Here is an 18,115-nt window from a genome sequence, read left to right on the forward strand (position 1 = left end):
AATTTCCTTAAAGCAGACATGGAAAACCTATCTATTACAGCTTCTGTAGAAGGAAGACGATTGCGATGTGTTTGGAGCAGAACAAGGGCCTCCAATCTATCTTCGGACATTGTGCTCCTGATAGCAGAGCACGTACGGTCAACCTTGCTGAACATCCTCTCTGCCTCACAAGTTGACACAGGGAGTGTGGCTAAGAGAGTTAGTAGAGTCAGCATATTGGGAAATACAGCTTCCATACCCTTACACTCATTGATTGTTGCCACTGCTGTTGTAGGTTTTTTCTCACATGATGACCAATGTCTCTGCCAAATCTTGAACTCGTCTCTTACAGAAGATTCTATTGGGTTATCTTTCATCAGTGGGCCATATTTGACAAATGCAGGTTGTACATCCTCCCATGACTTGTCACTCACAATACTAGGAATGAGAGAGCTCAGTCCAGCAGACAGTTCAGTGTGCTTACCGAACCTTTCACGAAAATCTCTGAGCACTGCATCAAGTGCTGGAATGTAGACATTAATAATTCTGTAATATGATTTAGTGTCTACTGTGTCTTCACTGGACGCTCCTGTGCTTCGGTAAATGCATCTAGATGGAAGACGAGGTTTCTTCACTTCAACTCCCAATTTCTCTGCTGTGGCCTCAATATCTTTGAAAATCTCTGCAAACGATGTCTCACTGCTTTCACGCATAGATTGTAGCTCAGATTTTGTGGCATTCAGTAGTTTTAATGCTTGGGTGATATCACCTCCCTTTGCTTGCAGTGCGGCACATAATGGTTTCATAACTGATGATATAGCTTGGAGGCAAGCCAATGAGACTAATGTTTCTGTTCTTTCTAAGGAAGCTAGAAGACTGCTGGCTTTTGAACTGGCTTCTCTGTCTGCCCATGTCATCATCTCATGAAGTGCAGAAACTATAGTAGGTAGGCATTTCCAGAAGCGTGATACTGCAGTGTGTCTTTCAACAAATCGAGTGGTACACAGAGTTAAGAGATTGATGTCACATTCACTTTCTTCTCCATGTTTCTTGAGCAAAGCAACACGTTTGGCACTGCTGTTAAAATGGTTAATCACAGCTGCCATTATGCCATGTGCATTTCTGATTGTGGTAACTGTTAAACACTTTGAGCAAGAGAGGTTGGTTGCATGGGAGACACAGTGAAAATAATCGGCGTACGGGGCTGATTCCTTCACAATCATAGCTGCACCAGATACCATGCTGATTTATTATTAGTGTTGTCATCTATCACGATTATCACTAAATTAGATTGTTGGAAGCGGTAAACTGCAGATCCTTGACAAACCATTCAAAATTTGCTCGCTAAACTGGGATAAAACTGAAAAAGCGCTACATATAGAGCAAAATCGAGATTCTTTAACACTAGAACAATACGATAAGCGTTGCTTCCTTAGAACCCCCCCCCTCCCTCCCGGGCCTCCCCCAACCCCCGTCCTCCCACACGGCCACACCCGTCCCTCCCCCCACACCCGTCCTTCCCCCCCACACCCCCTAGTGAGCCTTTTTTTTAATGGAACATAATATTTTCCTATCGATCAATGCCAAGGAATATTATGTATTCCAATTTAAATTTTAATTATTTGGTCTCCTAGGGGCGCCACCATAGCTCCTAAGGGCGCCACCATAGCTCCTGGGGGGGGCCATGGCCCCCATGGCCCCCCCCCAAATCCGCCAGTGGTGCCCTTTTCTGTTCACATACTCTGCCTCAAATTCCTTGGGTGCAACAATCCTCACATGTGTTCCGTCTACTGCCCCTACCACACCAGGAAATCCCGCAATTTCCTCAAACTCTCGCCGCTTCACCTGAGTTTCTTGTACAGTGAGGGGGAACTTGATGAAGCGTCTCACTATATGAGGCTGTGCAAGGGCGTACACAGTCTCCCGGGTGACCCTGCTGACGGTCTGTTGTGAAGGCCCCAAGTCGTCGCTGCTTCACTGCTGCATTTTGCCCGTAGCAAGATACCTCTGTTACGAGGACCTTCATCTCAGGGGAGAGGGCTTGGTTCCTGTTTGTAGGAGCAGTCAAGGCCTCACGCACCAAATCGGTCACGAAGAGGCGCCCAATAACGAGACTCAGATATAGTTATCACTAAAACCGTTGATTCCTGATGTGTTTTGGCAATGGTTAAGCGTTGAAAACCGGTACACGCACGAGGGCGAGATGATGAAGGCATGTTATCCCAGCATCGTTTCCAGAATGTCGTACTCGGAGCATTACATTTACCAGCTTCTCCCGCATAAATATCACCAGGAAACAGGAATAATAAACCATTTCAACAATAACTACAAATAAATATCGTTATTGTGACCCAGGAAACAGTTTTGGGGATGGAAATTGGGAAATATGAGAAACTGAGTACGACAATCTGGCAACGTTGTACAATAATCCCAGCCATCAGCTGTTCAGTGTTTGTTTACTAGGGATGGGCAAGTACCGTTAATTTGAGTACCGGTAGTACCGGTACCGAAAACTCAAGTACCGTTAGTACCGGTACCGGTACCGGTACCCAAAGGAGTTTTTTTTTTCTTAATGACTTCTGATGAAATTCCCAAACAAATTTCCTGTAAAGAAAACCCTCTCTCTTCCTTCAACTTAATATCAACTATAGTAGAAATGCAACGTTTAGGAGCCTTCTGATTAATGTAAAATCACTTAGGTTTAAGGACAGATCACCTAGTCTGTACCATGGGGTCTGTGTGGTCTAATTTTCTATGTAAATCTATGTAAATCTCTCTCTCTCTCTCTCTCTCTCTCTCTCTCTCTCTGAATCAAGTGAATATTTATTTTTTCGAAAAAAAAATAGCATGTATAGTTATTATGGATGTACTCGATCATAGTCTAATAATAATAAAAATATTTATTAGCAACCTAAAAAAGAAAAAGAATCGGACATGAAAAATTATCCAGTAACTCCAATAAATAAATCAAATAATGGAAACGGGAGCTGTGATGGAAACGGAAAGCAGGACAAAATGGTGGGAACTTGGGGAGACGGTCAGCGGGGCAGTGACTCAGCGTCTACACAGGGCCCATACCGCATGGAGGCGGGCGAGCACCAGTGATAATTAAGCTGCCCGGAACCCAAGTGATCATGATGCTTCGCGGTACCAGTACCGATAGCACTTATCGATACCAGGGTATCGATAACTGCTATCGGTACTGGTACCGCAACATGTGATCATGATGCTTCGCGGTACCAGTACCGATAGCAGTTATCGATACCAGGTACCGGTAGTGGTATCGATAACGGCTCTCGGTACTGGTCCCGCGAAGCATCCTGATCACTTGGGTTCAGGAAGCTTAATGATCACTCGCCGGTACTGGTATCGATAACTGGTATCGGTACTGGTACCGCGAAGCATCATGATCACTTGGGTTCCGGGAAGCTTAATGATCACTCGCCGGTACTGGTATCGATAACTGCTATCGGTACTGGTACCGCGAAGCATCATGATCACTTGGGTTCCGGGAAGCTTAATGATCACTCGGCACTGCGCATTGCCGTTAGGATCTTAGTGACGCTCGGCGCTCGCCCGCCTCCATGTGGTATGAGCCCTGTGTGTAGACGCTGAGTCACTGCCCCGCTGACCGTCTCCCCAAGTTCCCACCATTTTGTCCTGCTTTCCGTTTCCATCACAGCTCCCGTTTCCATTATTTTATTTATTTATTGGAGTTACTGGATAATTTTTCATGTCCGATTCTTTTCTTTTTAGGTTGCTAATATTGTTATTGTTATTAGACTATGATCGAGTACCCACTACCCATATCACCGAGATATCCACTCACTAAGTGGTGATTCTCTCTCTCTCTCTCTCTCTCTCTCTCTCTCTCTCTCTCTCTCTCTCTCTCTCTCTCTCTCTCTCTCTCTCTCTCTCTCTCTCTCTCTCTCTCTCTCTCTTTATAGCCAGAAACTCTCGCCAAGGGATTCAAACTTTTTTCGTTAATGCTTTATTGGATAAATATGATCTCTCTCTCTCTCTCTCTCTCTCTCTCTCTCTCTCTCTCTCTCTCTCTCTCTCTCTCTCTCTCTCTCTCTCTCTAAAAGTTAACGAGTCATACAGATTTAACAGTGGCAAGTAAAAAAAAACGAAGTCTTGGGTTAAAAGTTAGTGAGTCCCACGAGTCTTTAGAAAACGCTAATATATATTGTTATTGTTATTAGACTATGATCGAGTACCCACTACCCATATCACCGAGATATCCACTTACTAAGTGGTGATCTCTCTCTCTCTCTCTGAATGAAGTGAATATTTATTTTTTCGATAAAAAAATAGCATGTATAGTTATTATGGATGTACTCGATCATAGTCTAATAACAATAACAATATTTATTAGCAACCTAAAAAAAAAATCGGACATGAAGGATTATCAATAAATCCATTAAATAAATCCGAGCAACTGGTACCGGTACCGAGCAATCTGGTACCGGTACCGTACCGTTTAGCTGGTACCGTTAGTACCGGTACCGGTACCGGTACCTGCCCACCCCTATTGTTTACCTCGCGCGGGAGAAAGAGGAAGGGACGCTGTGCTCCGTGCTTCCCCTTGTTATCCACGTGTCCACCCTTGTTATCCTCGTGCTGTAGCGGTGCCGTGGCGGGGGGTGTAGGCGTTGACATGTAAGCCCCGGTCATCTACCCTCCGTGCCCTATGGGGGTCCGTGGACGGGGCAGGTAGTTTGGGTTATTCTGAGTTTACGTGGAAGGTCAAAGTGTGTGGTCAGGGTCACCGGGGAAGGCTGTGAGGTCAGGTTATGGTCGGGGTCAGTCCTGTGGTGGTACCGGCTGGGTTGCTGAAGTGCTAGTCCCTGAGGTCAAGGCCAGGGTGCTGTTCCAGATTGTCAGCCGCCTCACAGCCTTGGTGCTGTATGAAGTGTTCAGTGTCCACACAACACACTGCCGGATTGCCTTGACGCTGCAAGTAGAAGGGGGGTTGAGGGGGGTGAAGGCCCCTCATTAGGTAGGTTAGGGTAAGTTAGGTTTGGTTAGTTTAGGCTTATTGGGCAGGCAGTGCGTGGAGCAGAAATATGCAGCGCAGGACGGGACATGGAAGCAGTGGCCCACTACACTTGCCGGTGTTGTGAGAAATACCTCCAGGCAGAAATATGTCGCTGTGCTGTCCACCACTGTTGTGGCAACACTGGTGTTTGGAAGCAGAGAATGAGCTCTCCAAGATTCAAGCTTTTTCTGTAATAATTAGGACACCAGCATGAAAGCCTTGCAAAATCAAGCAAAACTAAACTTTTTAAAAAATCTATTTATATATCATTTTTTGCTGAGTACCTGCTTTTGGTGCATCAGTTTCGCATTTGTCGGAATTTATCAAAAACATTAGGGCATCAAGCATCTCATAGCATCCACTGTTTGATTTCTGGGGGACACTGGCTTTGGCTTCCAGTGTAACGCTCCACCCTCAACCTCTGGTCTTGAACGCCATCACCACTGACCTGACCACCCTTTTCACAGCGGCAGGCATCCACCCAAGGTCTTGAACCACCCCAGACAAAATGCAGCAGTCATTTGAGGGTGGAGCGTAATATTCTGGAAGTGGACCCAAACACCTGGCCGCCCTAGTGTTTGGGGGGGGGGGAGGTGGTTATCGAGATGCTTGACGCCCTAATGTTTTTGATGAATTCCATCAAATGCGACACTGCATTTGCAGGCACTCAGCAAATACTGTAATACAAACAGAATTTTTCTAAAGAGTTCACTTCTGCTTGATTTCACAACCTGACTTTCATGCAGAAACGAATTTTAAAGAGGAGAACCTTGCATCGGTCATTTATTTCCTCTCGTTTACCAATAAATAAAACAACGAGAATGATCTGCTACATTTTTGTTAACAACAGTGTCACTCATTGTACTGAAGTGTAATTGCCACAAGCCCAGAGAAACAGGGAATTTACAATAATTGAAAAAATAGTTCAAGCCGGGTGGACCCTGTGACCTAAAACCCACGGACTGGAACTCTGAATATACCTCACTGGAGGGAACTTGGTCTGTTAACCCGTCCGCTGCGGTTGGCACGGGTTTGGATTTCACTGTTAGCCTAGTATCATATATATAGTTTCATGTCTTTCTCTGTCTCTGTGGTGGATAGTGGAGTGTTTCCCATGTGGTATTGGTGTGCTGGATATCCTCTCCCAAGGTGCAGGACTACATTTTCTTCATTGAATTGTAGCAGCCACTTATTGTTCCACTCCAGTAGCTTGATGAGGTCTTCTGCTTGGAAATGCACATTCAAGGGGTCAAAGATACTTTTCCCATTTCATTTCAACAGAGTAAATTTTAATGCAAGTGGAGTTTTTCCATGTTGAGAATATGCTAACAGCTCCTCATTTTCATTTTCCATTTCCATCTTGCAGCACTCACGGTCAACGGCACTGCCCATACACTCAGTCCACCCTGGCGGGGACCTCTCCAATGACCTCCATGAAAACAGGGTCCCAGACAAGCCAGTTGGTCTGAAGGGTGAGTGTTTCCCTCAGTGTTGTGATTTACATCCTGTGTCCCCTTCAAATTGTCCCTCCTACCTCCTACCTCCTTATCCATCACTTACATTCTTAATTCCCAACAAACAGTATAAACCTAATATATGTGTTGTGCATAGAATTTAGGATAACTTACAGGTACAATACATTTGTATAATTTTGTTTTCATGGTACAAAATATTCATGTTTGGAAGCCATGATAAAACCTACATAGTGATCATGATGGTGGAGTCACTGTGTTATCTGTAGTGTCTTGTGGTCCATTACAGCCATGGCACTGAATGACCACATCAGGGTGTGCTGGCAGCCCCCCGCACAGCACAATGTGCTGCTGTGTGGCTACACCATTGCCTGGGACCAAGGCGTGGCAGACATCTACTCCAAGATCGTGGACAGCAAGCAGCGCGGTTACATCATTGATAAGCTGGGTGTGCAAGATGATCATTTGTGACTAATTCTCCATTTTCTGGCCCAGTAGTATGCAGACCTGCAGTGTGATTCTCCACAAGACAGGGATTTTGAATTAGCCACTTCTACATTTGTGTTGAGCCAAGAGAAGGTAAAGATTTTGTTAGCCCGTCAAATGCGATTGGCACGGATTTGCCTTCACTGTTAGTATGGTAACCTTTCTCTGCCTCTCTGGTGGACAGTGGAGTGTTTCCCATGTGGTATTGGTGTGCTGGATATCCCCTCCCAAGGTGCAGGACTTTACATTTTTCTTCACTGAATTTTAGTAGAAACATTTTGATCCATTTCTATAGCTTGGTGAGGTCTTCTGGTAGGAAATCCACAGTCAATGGGTTAAATGATATCATAGTTAACCATTTATTGAGGCTGAAGCCCTCCAAAGACCCTTCCCATGTCCTCACTAACCGTTTCCCTATTGTCTCACCAACACCGGAGAGTAGTTCAGCATGCTCTCTAAAGACAGATCCTCTCTTTATCCACACCACACTACATTCACATAACATATACACCTTTTTCCAAAATTCAAAATTCAAAATGGCTCAATTAAGCAATGCCTCAGGTCCCCGCCTGGGGGACCTAAATTCCCAAGGAGGACTCCCCTTCTGGCTGCCGACCCGAGAGGTGTCTTGATAACTCCTCGAACCTCTTTCTTCTCAATTTCTGCAACATTCGCGGTCTTCGCTCTAATTTTCATTCTGTGGAACATCATCTCTCCTCCTCTAAACCTCACCTTCTCTTCCTTACCGAAACACAGGTTTCTGGGGCTACTGACAGCAATCTCTACTCTGTTCCCTCCTACTATCTCTATCCTAAATTTCAATCCAAAGCTGGATGTTGCGCCTACGTGCAACGACATCACTGCTCTCGTGCCCACGACCTTGACTCTTCTGAATTTTCCACCATCTGGTTAAGACTTCACTGTCATTCTATTACTAAATACATCTGTGCTGTTTATCTCTCACCTAACTCTACCAACTATGTAAAATTCTTTGACTATTTGAATTCTAAAGTGGAGCACATCTTGACCCACTCTCCCTTCGCTGAAATCTCCATCCTAGGAGATTTCAATGTTCCTCAGCTTTGGCTTTCAGCCTCTTTCACTGACCATCCGGGTGAACAAGCCTACAACTTTGCTATCCTCCACGACCTAGAGCAGTTGGTCCAGCACCCTACACGTATTCCTGACCGTCTTGGAGATCGGCCCAACATTCTAGACCTCTTCCTTACCTCAAACCCTTCTGCTTATTCTGTCAAACTGTTCTCTCCGTTGGGCTCCTCCGATCACAATCTTATTTCTGCATCCTGTCCTATCGCTCCTGTACATCCTCTGGACCCACCGAAGAGGCGATGCTTCTGGCATTTTGCTTCAGCTCGGTGGGACGACCTGAGGATGTGCTTTTCCGATTCCCGTGGAATGATTATTGCTTCCAGGATAGAGACCCCACTGTGTGTGCTCAGCGCATCACAGAGGTGATTGTCTCTGGAATGGAGGCATACATTCCTCGTTCTTTCTCTACTCCTCACGCTTAAAAGCCTTGGTTTAATCACGCTTGTTCTCGTGCTGTCAATGATAGAGAGGTAGCTCACAAAAGATACCAGAGCCTTCAAACTAATGCTAATTATGAACTTTACATTTCTGCCCGAAATCGTGCCAAATCTATTCTCCGACTAACCAAAAATTCTTTCATTAATAGAAAATGTCAAAACCTTGCTTTCTCTAACTCTTCCCGTGACTTCTGGCATCTAGCCAAAAACATCTCCTCCAACTTCACTTCTTCATCTTTCCCTCCACTCCTCAGTCCTGACGGCAACACTGCCGTCTCATCTATCTCTAAGGCTGAACTCTTCTCTCAAATTTTTATAAAAACTCCCTCTGGACGATTCTGGGCATATTCCTCCTACTCATCCCCTCTGACTCCTTTATGCCTGTTATAAAGATTCTTCAAAATGATGTTTTCTATGCCTCTCTGGCCTCAATCCTCAGAAGGCTTATGGACCTGATGGAGTGCCTCCTATTGTCCTTAAAAACTGTGCCTCCGTGCTGTCACCCTGCCTGGTCAAACTCTTTCGCCTCTGCCTGTCAACATCTACCTTTCCTTCTTGCTGGAAGTATGCCTTCACACAGCCTGTACCTAAGAAGGGTGACCGCTCCAATCCCTCAAACTACCGTCCTATTGCTTTACTTTCTTGTCTATCTAAAGCTTTTGAATCAATCCTTAACCGTAAGATTCAAAAGCACCTTTCCACTTCTGACCTTCTATCTGATCGCCAGTATGGGTTCCGCAATGGGAGTTCTACTGGTGATCTCCTAGCCTTCTTAACTGACTCTTGGTCATCCTCTCTTAGCCGTTTCGGTGAAACTTTTGCTATTGCGCTGGACATATCAAAAGCTTTTGATAGGGTCTGGCACAAATCTTTGCTTTCTAAACTACCCTCCTACGGTTTCTATCCTTCTCTCTGTACCTTTATCTCCAGTTTCCTTTCTGACCGTTCTATTTCTGCCGTGGTAGACGGTCACTGTTCTTCCCCTAAATCTATTAACAGTGGTGTCCCACAGGGTTCTGTCCTATCTCCCACTCTTTTTCTGTTGTTCATTGATGATCTTCTTCCAAAACGAACTGTCCTATCCATTCCTACGCCGATGATTCCACTCTGCATTATTCAACTTCTTTTAATAGAAGACCCACCCTTCAGGAACTTAACGACTCAAGGCTGGAGGCTGCAGAACGCTTAGCCTCAGACCTTACTATTATTTCCGATTGGGGCAAGAAGAACCTGGTGTCCTTCAACGCCTCAGAAACACAGTTTCTCCACCTATCCACTCGACACAATCTTCATAACAACTATCCCCTATTCTTTGACAACACCCAGCTATCACCTTCCTCAACACTAAACATCCTCGGTCTATCCTTAACTCAAAATCTCAACTGGAAACTTCATATCTCATCTCTTACTAAATCAGCTTCCTCGAGGCTGGGCGTTCTGTACCGTCTCCGCCAGTTCTTCTCCCTGTACAGTTGCTGTCCATATACAGGGGCCTTGTCCGCCCTCGTATGGAGTATGCATCTCATGTGTGGGGGGGCTCCACTCACACAGCTCTTCTGGACAGAGTGGAGGCAAAGGCTCTTCGTCTCATCAGCTCTCCTCCTCATACTGATATTCTTCTACCTCTTAAATTCCGCCGCAATGTTGCCTCTCTTTCTATCTTCTATCGATATTTCCACGCTGACTGCTCTTCTGAACTTGCTAACTGCATGCCTCCCCCTCCCTGGCCCCTTCGCACTCGACTTTCTACTCATGCTCATCCCTATACTGTCCAAACCCCTTATGCAAGAGTTAACCAGCATCTTCACTCTTTCATCCCTCACGCTGGTAAACTCTGGAACAATCTTCCTTCATCTGTATTTCCTCCTGCCTACGACTTGAACTCTTTCAAGAGGAGGGTATCAGGACACCTCTCCTCCCGAAACTGACTTATCTTTCGGCCACCTCTTTGGTTTTTTTTTTGGTGCTGCGAGTAGCGGTCTTTTTTTTTTATTAATGTTTAATTTTTTGTGCCCTTGTTCTGTATCCTTTGCTGTAAAAAAAAAAAAAAAAAAAAACCCAAAAAAATGATGATGGAGTCCATAACAAGTTTTCATTTAAGCAAAGTAAAGTGAAGGTAGAGATCTTGTTAAGTAGATCATAGTTAAACATTTATTGAGTCTGTTAACATTTCACACACACACACACACACACACACACACACACAAACACTCACAGAAAAGTATTTACACATCATCATAAAGTTAGCTTTCCATATTGTGAAGACCCTGGACCATGAGAGCAATTATTGAGGGAAAGGAGGTGGTATTCTAAGCTGCCATTTTCAGACTCATCATCGTTCAGGCTCATTCCTCTGTCTGCCCTGAACTCTCAGATATTTCCTGGGTGGTCATAATGTTAGTCAGGTTATTCATTGGTTATCCGTGGCCTGTTATCTGTCTTTCTACCTGTTATTCTACCTGTTGTCTGTTAGTCTATCTTATTTGTTATCTGTTCTGCCCAGTTTAACCCCTTGATTGCGGATTTCCTAGCAGCAGACCTCGCCAAGCTACAGGAATGGAACAAAAAGTGTCCGTGGCTACAATTCAGTGAAGAAAAGTGTAGTCCTGCACCTTGGGAGGGGATATCCACCACACCAATACCACATGGGAAACACTCCACTATCCACCACAGACAGAGAGAGAAAGACCTGGGACTATGTTACCAGGCTACCAGTGAAGGCAAAATCTGTGCCAATCGCAGCGGACGGGTTAAGGGCCGTGAAAAAATTGTTGTATTGTTACGATTAGGTCCATAACAAGTTCTCCATCTCCTCAGAACCCAACATGGAGTTTGTGATAAGCCTGCGAGCCTTCAACAACGTGGGTGATGGGCAACCGGTGTACCAGCAAGTCCGCACCCAGCCAGAGGAGGAGGTGGTGGCACCCACGCTGGACCCGGCGGTGGGGGTGAAGGCCGTGGTGCTGACGCCCTTCACCGTGGTGCTGCAGTGGGCGGACACCATGCTGAGCCAGAACCAGGTGATTTATTTATTTATTTTTTTATTATTATTATTTTTTTTTTTCAAGGGAGGCAACTCAAGGTAAACAAATTAAACAACAATTAAAAGGCCACTAGATGCCGTTCCAAACACAAGCATGAAGAATGGGAGGTCAAAAGAGGTCAGTTTTGGGTAGTGTTGCTGGGCTGCTTCAGGGAGGGCAGTCATCAGCTGGAAAATATATGTTTTATCTCATGTTCTTTGTGCACTGTGTCACGACTTGCCACTTGCATCAACACAGCTGTGGAAAAGTTAGTCATTTGTCAAGGAACTTATTCACCACTTACACATTCTTGTTTCCCTGCACACACTCCCTTATTCACCTCATATCCACCTCTCCACATCCTTATTCGTAACTTGCATCCTTCTCCCTCCTACAAACAGCCCCTCATTCACCTCATATCTTCCTCTCTATATCCTTATCCATTACTTACTCATACTCTCGTCCCAGCAAACTCCCTTATTCACCGCACGTCCACCTCACACATCCTTATTCATAACTCATGCATCCTCTTTTTCCTGCAAACAGTCCCTTATACACCTCATATCCTCCCTCATACATCCTTATCCTTCACTTACACATCCTCTTTTTCCTGCAAGCACTCCCTCACACCCTTCCTATCCTCCTGTCATTCATGTCTCATTTCACAAGCCAGTCCTTCATCCAGTGACCTTTCTTATGTTTTCCCTCCGTCCTTGTACCTGACTCCCTGTTAATACTGACCTTTGACTCCTGCAGTACAACAGCTGCACCACCTTCTCGTCCTCATCCTCCAGCCGCTATGTCAACGCCACGGATGTGACCTGCCTCATTGACAGCCTCAAGCCATCAACAGTGTGTGTTTGCTGTGAAGACCATCAGGGTGAGACCACAGTGCTGGAAGCCTTCGTTCTTCTTTCAGTAAATATTCACTCAGTCCTGCAACACTTCTCAAGGAAATCCTGTACAGCTGAATCCTTGCTGTGATGAGGCACAGAGAAATTATGACTCATAGGGTGAGCTATTATTAGTGTTTGAGATACTGATTTTTTCAATGACCTTTTGCAAGTACTTAAAAATGGACCTTACATAATGGTATTAGAAACAGCATAGCAGGGTTGGCAATGATTTAATCAAATTGATTTAATCAAATGAATAAATCATTGATTTTATTTGTATTTTTTCTGAGTAAAAGTATTCCATAGGTTAAATGATGTGCTCCAAAGATGATAAAGTAAAAACCTATTCATGTGCAATGATTCATTTATTCTCTTCAAAGTATAAAAAAAAAGGTTCCTACATTATTATATCCTCCTGCGCTAATGTTGCCAACTTGACATGTTTTTTACTAGGTAAAAAATCAGCCTCCTCTAGTCTTTACTAACTTGGCCGGCAATGTATCATAATAGCAACCAAGGTTTGCAACCAAACCGTAACAGAATAAAAGTAGATATTCTTCTGTATGGTAATAATATAATATTCTGTCATGAAAATGACAACTTCAGGCAACTCTGTCTGTCCTAAACCTGCTCCTGTACCATCTACAAACAAGTACTGAACAAGTATGTATCTGGATCCTTGACTGTGCTCAGAGTTACAGGCCTAAACTTAAACTTAAAGTGACCTATGGAAACTTATGAATCACTCACCAGGATATATATAAATATATATATATATATATATATATATATATATATATATATATATATATATATATATATATATATATATATATATATATATATATATATATATATATATATATATATATATATATATATATATATATATATATATATATATATATATATATATATGTATGATGGGGGAACTTTGAAGTTTTGGTGTGCCAAAATCACACTTTTTCTCACACACTTGTCCCCATCAGGTTTGGCGTGAGTCCCCCTATAGCCTGGTGGCCCGGCCGTCCTGGCCCTCCCTGGCCAGCCGTCCACCACCACCTTCACCCAGCAGCCGTCCACCACCACCTTCACCCGGCAGCCGCTGCAGCGGAACAACGGGAGGATCACAGGTGAGCTGATGGGTTACCAGGATGGCATCTTCAAATTATAAAAATAAAAAAGAGTCAGTGTGCCAAACCACAGTGATGTACTAGACTACATAGTTAAGGGAACACACCTTCACTGACATGGAAAAGACCTGGATATATAGTAAATAAACAGTGACTTAGGTCATGGTGGTGGGCAGCGTGGGCCAGGCAGGAAGCAAGAACCATACATCTTGTCAGCCACTATAAATACAATTTGCCTGAGCCACTACTGGGCTGGGGTCATCCAAGAGGCCCCTCCAAAGAGCCTACTGGAGCTATGGGCAGCACTTAACCCAGTAGCTGCAGGGATCATGTTTCTGAAAGGCCACTCTAAGCACTGCCTTGGGCCAACCATCAGGACCCACCGGGAAGAAGCCTACCGGCGCAATAGGCCGCGACGTAAAAAAGAGAGAGAGAGAGAGAGAGAGAGAGAGAGAGAGAAAATCATCACTCAGGCAAACCATTTTATAATATATATCAATGCATTTGTGATCAGTTTATGCATCATCTATTTTGGGGGCTTATATCATAGCAAAAATTAGGCCCGTCGCTGCTACACGGTAAAGCCACAAATTTTGCCTGTCACTGGTACACGGTTAAATAAAGATTATTGAGAGAGTAATTTTGTTTGTTCCAGGCTACTTGATATTCCTCACCACGGACCAAACTGTCAGTGACTGGGTGATGGGGGAAGTGACGGGGGACTGGCTCACCCTCTCTGTCCATGGACTGACGCCTTCAAGGAAGTATTTGCACAAGATGCACACTCACAATGTCAAAGGTTTTGGTCCATTCTCCTCCGTGGAAAGCTTCACGACTCTTCCAGGTAAGGAAGTGTTAGTTTTAGGGAGCCGTCATTGCTGTGGTGCATCAGTCACTGTTCTCCCAGTTATGCACATGTTGTGTCCCACCATACTCTGTCCCTCATCATGGAGCACTCCCTCCCTGAGGCTGACTTGAGGCCCATTACCTGCATGCGCCGTGAATGCCACCTCTGGCTCTATGGGCATGTGGGTAAACCCTGCTTACCAGGTTGTTTATGTAAGACACAATCCTTAGTAAAGAGTGTGCCCAGAAAGTTGGGTTAGAGCAGATTGATGGATCCTGCTGGAAGGTACATGGTATTGGGAAGGTGCCTGCATGGGGACCTGCACAGAGGAACCCCCAAGAATGGTGTCATAGTTTGGGTGAGGCAGGCTGGCAGAGGCCCCCATTGATTGACTGATTGATTAAGCCAATGTTAAAAATATTATACATCTGCTCCTGTGTTCCAGCTGTTGACAAGAGCATCGGTGAGCCCCCAGGCTGGTGTGTGGAGCGAGAGGCCTGATTGTGCTGGTGATCGCTGGCGTGGCAGGAGCCATGACCAGCTGGGGGCCTTCTTGGCCACCACACTGTACTGCCGCGGGTCAAGGCGGAGCCCAGGCCAAGCATTGTGTAAGGTGGCAGGACAGTTTCTTGTTGGTGTGTTTCATCCCATGACTCATTTCAGCAATCCTTTACACTGACTGCAGGAACTTTTTATTCACTTTGTAATATGGAGAACAAGGCTGCAGGGCATAGTCCACAAAGACTTAAGTTTGCCAAGATTAGAGGAAGAAAAAGAAAGGTAAACTTGTTCTTAGGAAATGTTCAAGATGGACTTTTATTTTGTGCTATACATAGTTGCAGGGTAACAAGTGACCTCTGTTTGTGATATCTGTGTCTCTTGGTGGAGCAGCTAACACGTGTTTCTAACTTGTGATTGCTTGCAGTGTGCTGGCTGGGAGCTATTTCTTTAAATGAATTCAAATATGCTTTGTTGAACTCAAACCTCATGCCTTTAACATCCATCCTGTTTTGAAGATTTCATGTGCCCTTCCATCTCCCTCTGGACAGCCCTGTGAGGTACAGCAGCAGCACTCAGTAGTTTTTAGCAGCTAGTAAGATGCATCACTTCCTTGCAGTGTTGGCAGCAGCTGCAGTGAGAGCAACAAGCCTGGCGTCCAGCCTCTAGACCTGTGGATCCATCACGGCCACTTGGAGCTGAAGAACTTTGACAAGGGTGAGTGCAGCAACTCCCCCAACCACGCCTCCATCATCCAACACACAGGTGGGTGTCTTTGTCAGTCACTGAACAGTGTGCAGCTCATGGGAGTTCTGTCATTTATGTGGTATTTTTTGTTATATTTGGTTGTTGGTGTTTTGTTGCCAGTCACTGCTGCGTTGTAGTGTGCCAGTGACGCCACACACAACCTTACACAACCCACGGACACTCCACTATGAGAGTCATCACACATTACAGAGTTTTCATCTTCCTCTATCCAGACTCCCTCCTTGCCTGCTCAAAGTTTCTCAAAGATCTTTCCCCCCTCTCCCTAACGTACTCTTGCACCCTATCCCTCCATTTCACTGGAGGTCGTCCTCTAGCATTCCCTCCCTCTATCTCACTCACATACACCCTTCTGGTCATCTTACTCTCCTCCATTCGCTCCATGTGGCCAAACCACTTTAAGGTCTGTCGCTTCACTTCTTCCACCACTCCACACTTCTTCCCTTCACCCCTGTGACACATTCCAAAACTCTTGTACACACTTTCATTACTCATTCCATCCATTCTACTCACACCACAAGCACTCCTCAAATAACTCATTTCCACTGCCTGCACTCTAGACCTCTGACTTTCATTCCAGGCCCTCATTTCACTTGCATATGTTAGGGTTGGTACTATTATTGTATTTCCCAAATCCCTCTTTACCTCCATACTCACAATTCTGCCATTCATGATTTGTCTCAAAGACCCTACCACCCTTTTTCCTTGCAATGCAATGCAATGCAATGAGAGAGAGAGAGAGAGAGAGAGAGAGAGAGAGAGAGAGAGAGAGAGAGAGAGAGAGAGAGAGAGAGAGAGAGAGAGAGAGAGAGAGAGAGAGAGAGAGAGAGAGAGAGAGAGAGAGAGAGAGAGAGAGAGAGAGAGAGAGAGAGAGAGAGAGAGAGAGAGAGAATTACATAGAATTACAAAGAATTACATAGAAAATCAGACCACACAGACCCCATGGTCCAGACTAGGTGGTCTGTCCTTAAACCTAAGTGATTCTACATTAATCAGATGGCTCCAAAACGTTGCTTTTCTACTCTAGTTAATATTAAGTTCAAGGAAGTGACGGTCGAGCTTGTTTTTAAAGGAGTCAATCGTGTTACACTGGACCACTGATGGTGGGAGCTTATTCCATTCTCGCACTACAACGTTGGTGAAGAAAAATTTGGAGCAGTCTGAATTTACTTGTCTACATTTGAATTTTATGCCATTGTTCCTCGTTCGCAGTGTCATCGATCATAAACAATTTTGTTCTGTCTACATTCGTGAAACCGTTAAGTATTTTAAAACATTCGATCAGTTTTCCTCGGAGGCGACGTTTCTCAAGAGAGAACATGTTAAGGGTGGAAAGCCTTTCTTCGTAGGATTTGTTGCACAAGGAAGGGATCATTTTTGTTGCTCGACGCTGAACACCTTCTAGTTTAGCAATGTCCTTTGCATGGTGGGGAGACCAAAACTGTACCGCATATTCCAAGTGGGGTCTGACTAAACTATTGTAGAGCGGAAGTATTACATCTTTATTTTTTAATAAAAGTTTCTTTTAATGAAGCCCAACATTCTGTTCGCTTTATTTGCTGCATCGATGCATTGATGTGAGAATTTGAGGTTTGACGCGATTTTGACCCCCAGGTCCTTAACGCATTGAACGCTTGTGAGTTTTACGCCGCGCATTTCGTAATCGAACTTCTTATTTTTTGTTCCAGCTTGAAGGACCTGGCACTTGTCTACGTTAAAGGGCATCTCCCATTTATCCGACCAAGCTGAAATTTTGTACAAATCCTCTTGGAGGCTTTGCCTGTCTTCGTCAGTGAGAACCGAGTTACCAATCTTTGTGTCGTCTGCAAATTTACTAATGTGATTATTGAGTCCAACATCCACATCGTTGATGTAAATAATGACGAGCACTGGGCCAAGAACCGAGCCCTGAGGGACGCCACTAGTGACCGGCGCCCACTCTGAGTTAAATCCATCAATCACCACTCTTTGTTGTCTGTTGCTCAACCAATTCGCGATCCATTGGTTTACTTGACCGTCAATGCCTATTTGCTTTAATTTATATAGTAATTTATGATGTGGGACTTTATCAAACGCTTTCTGGAAATCAAGATAGACTACGTCCAGTGATTTGGTTACGTCATAAACTGAGAAGAGGTCGTTATAAAAGGTCAGTAGGTTTGACAGGCAGGATCTTTTGTCACGGAAGCCATGTTGTGAGTCCCCAATTAATGAGTGGCTTTTGAGGTAACTCACAATTTTGTCTCTAATTATGCTCTCGAGTAGCTTACCTACAATTGAAGTTAGACTAATGGGTCGGTAGTTACCTGGTACTTTTTTGTCTCCTTTCTTAACCCTAGAACGCTAACCATGGGTATGAGGTACCCGAAGCGAATGACGTCATTGCCATTGTGTATGGTTCCGGTGCTCTGAGGGTACCCACCTCCTC

At 44.6% G+C, this 18,115-nt stretch overlaps 1 protein-coding gene and 1 long non-coding RNA gene across 3 annotated transcripts; both read left to right on the forward strand.

The window, feature by feature from the left end:
* Nucleotides 1-10,967: 10,967 nt before the first annotated feature.
* On the forward strand, nt 10,968-12,556 carry LOC126994174 (neogenin-like). Its single transcript, XM_050853423.1, has 2 exons — nt 10,968-11,545; nt 12,305-12,556. Exons 1-2 carry the CDS (start codon nt 11,351-11,353, stop codon nt 12,530-12,532), a joined length of 423 nt encoding a protein of 140 aa, XP_050709380.1. The 5' UTR covers nt 10,968-11,350; the 3' UTR covers nt 12,533-12,556.
* Nucleotides 12,557-13,418: 862 nt separating this feature from the next.
* Nucleotides 13,419-15,702, forward strand: LOC126994173 (uncharacterized). 2 transcript variants are annotated; one of them, XR_007748865.1, is made up of 4 exons: nt 13,422-13,577; nt 14,233-14,421; nt 14,870-15,032; nt 15,542-15,702. It is a non-coding gene; the product is annotated as an uncharacterized LOC126994173 (long non-coding RNA). The 2 variants fall into 2 exon arrangements; XR_007748864.1 differs by lacking the exon at nt 15,542-15,702 and having other exon boundaries at nt 13,419-13,577; nt 14,870-15,194.
* Nucleotides 15,703-18,115: the final 2,413 nt, after the last annotated feature.

This window comes from Eriocheir sinensis, unplaced genomic scaffold (genome assembly GCF_024679095.1).
Source record: "Eriocheir sinensis breed Jianghai 21 unplaced genomic scaffold, ASM2467909v1 Scaffold737, whole genome shotgun sequence".
Lineage (NCBI taxonomy): Eukaryota > Metazoa > Arthropoda > Malacostraca > Decapoda > Varunidae > Eriocheir > Eriocheir sinensis.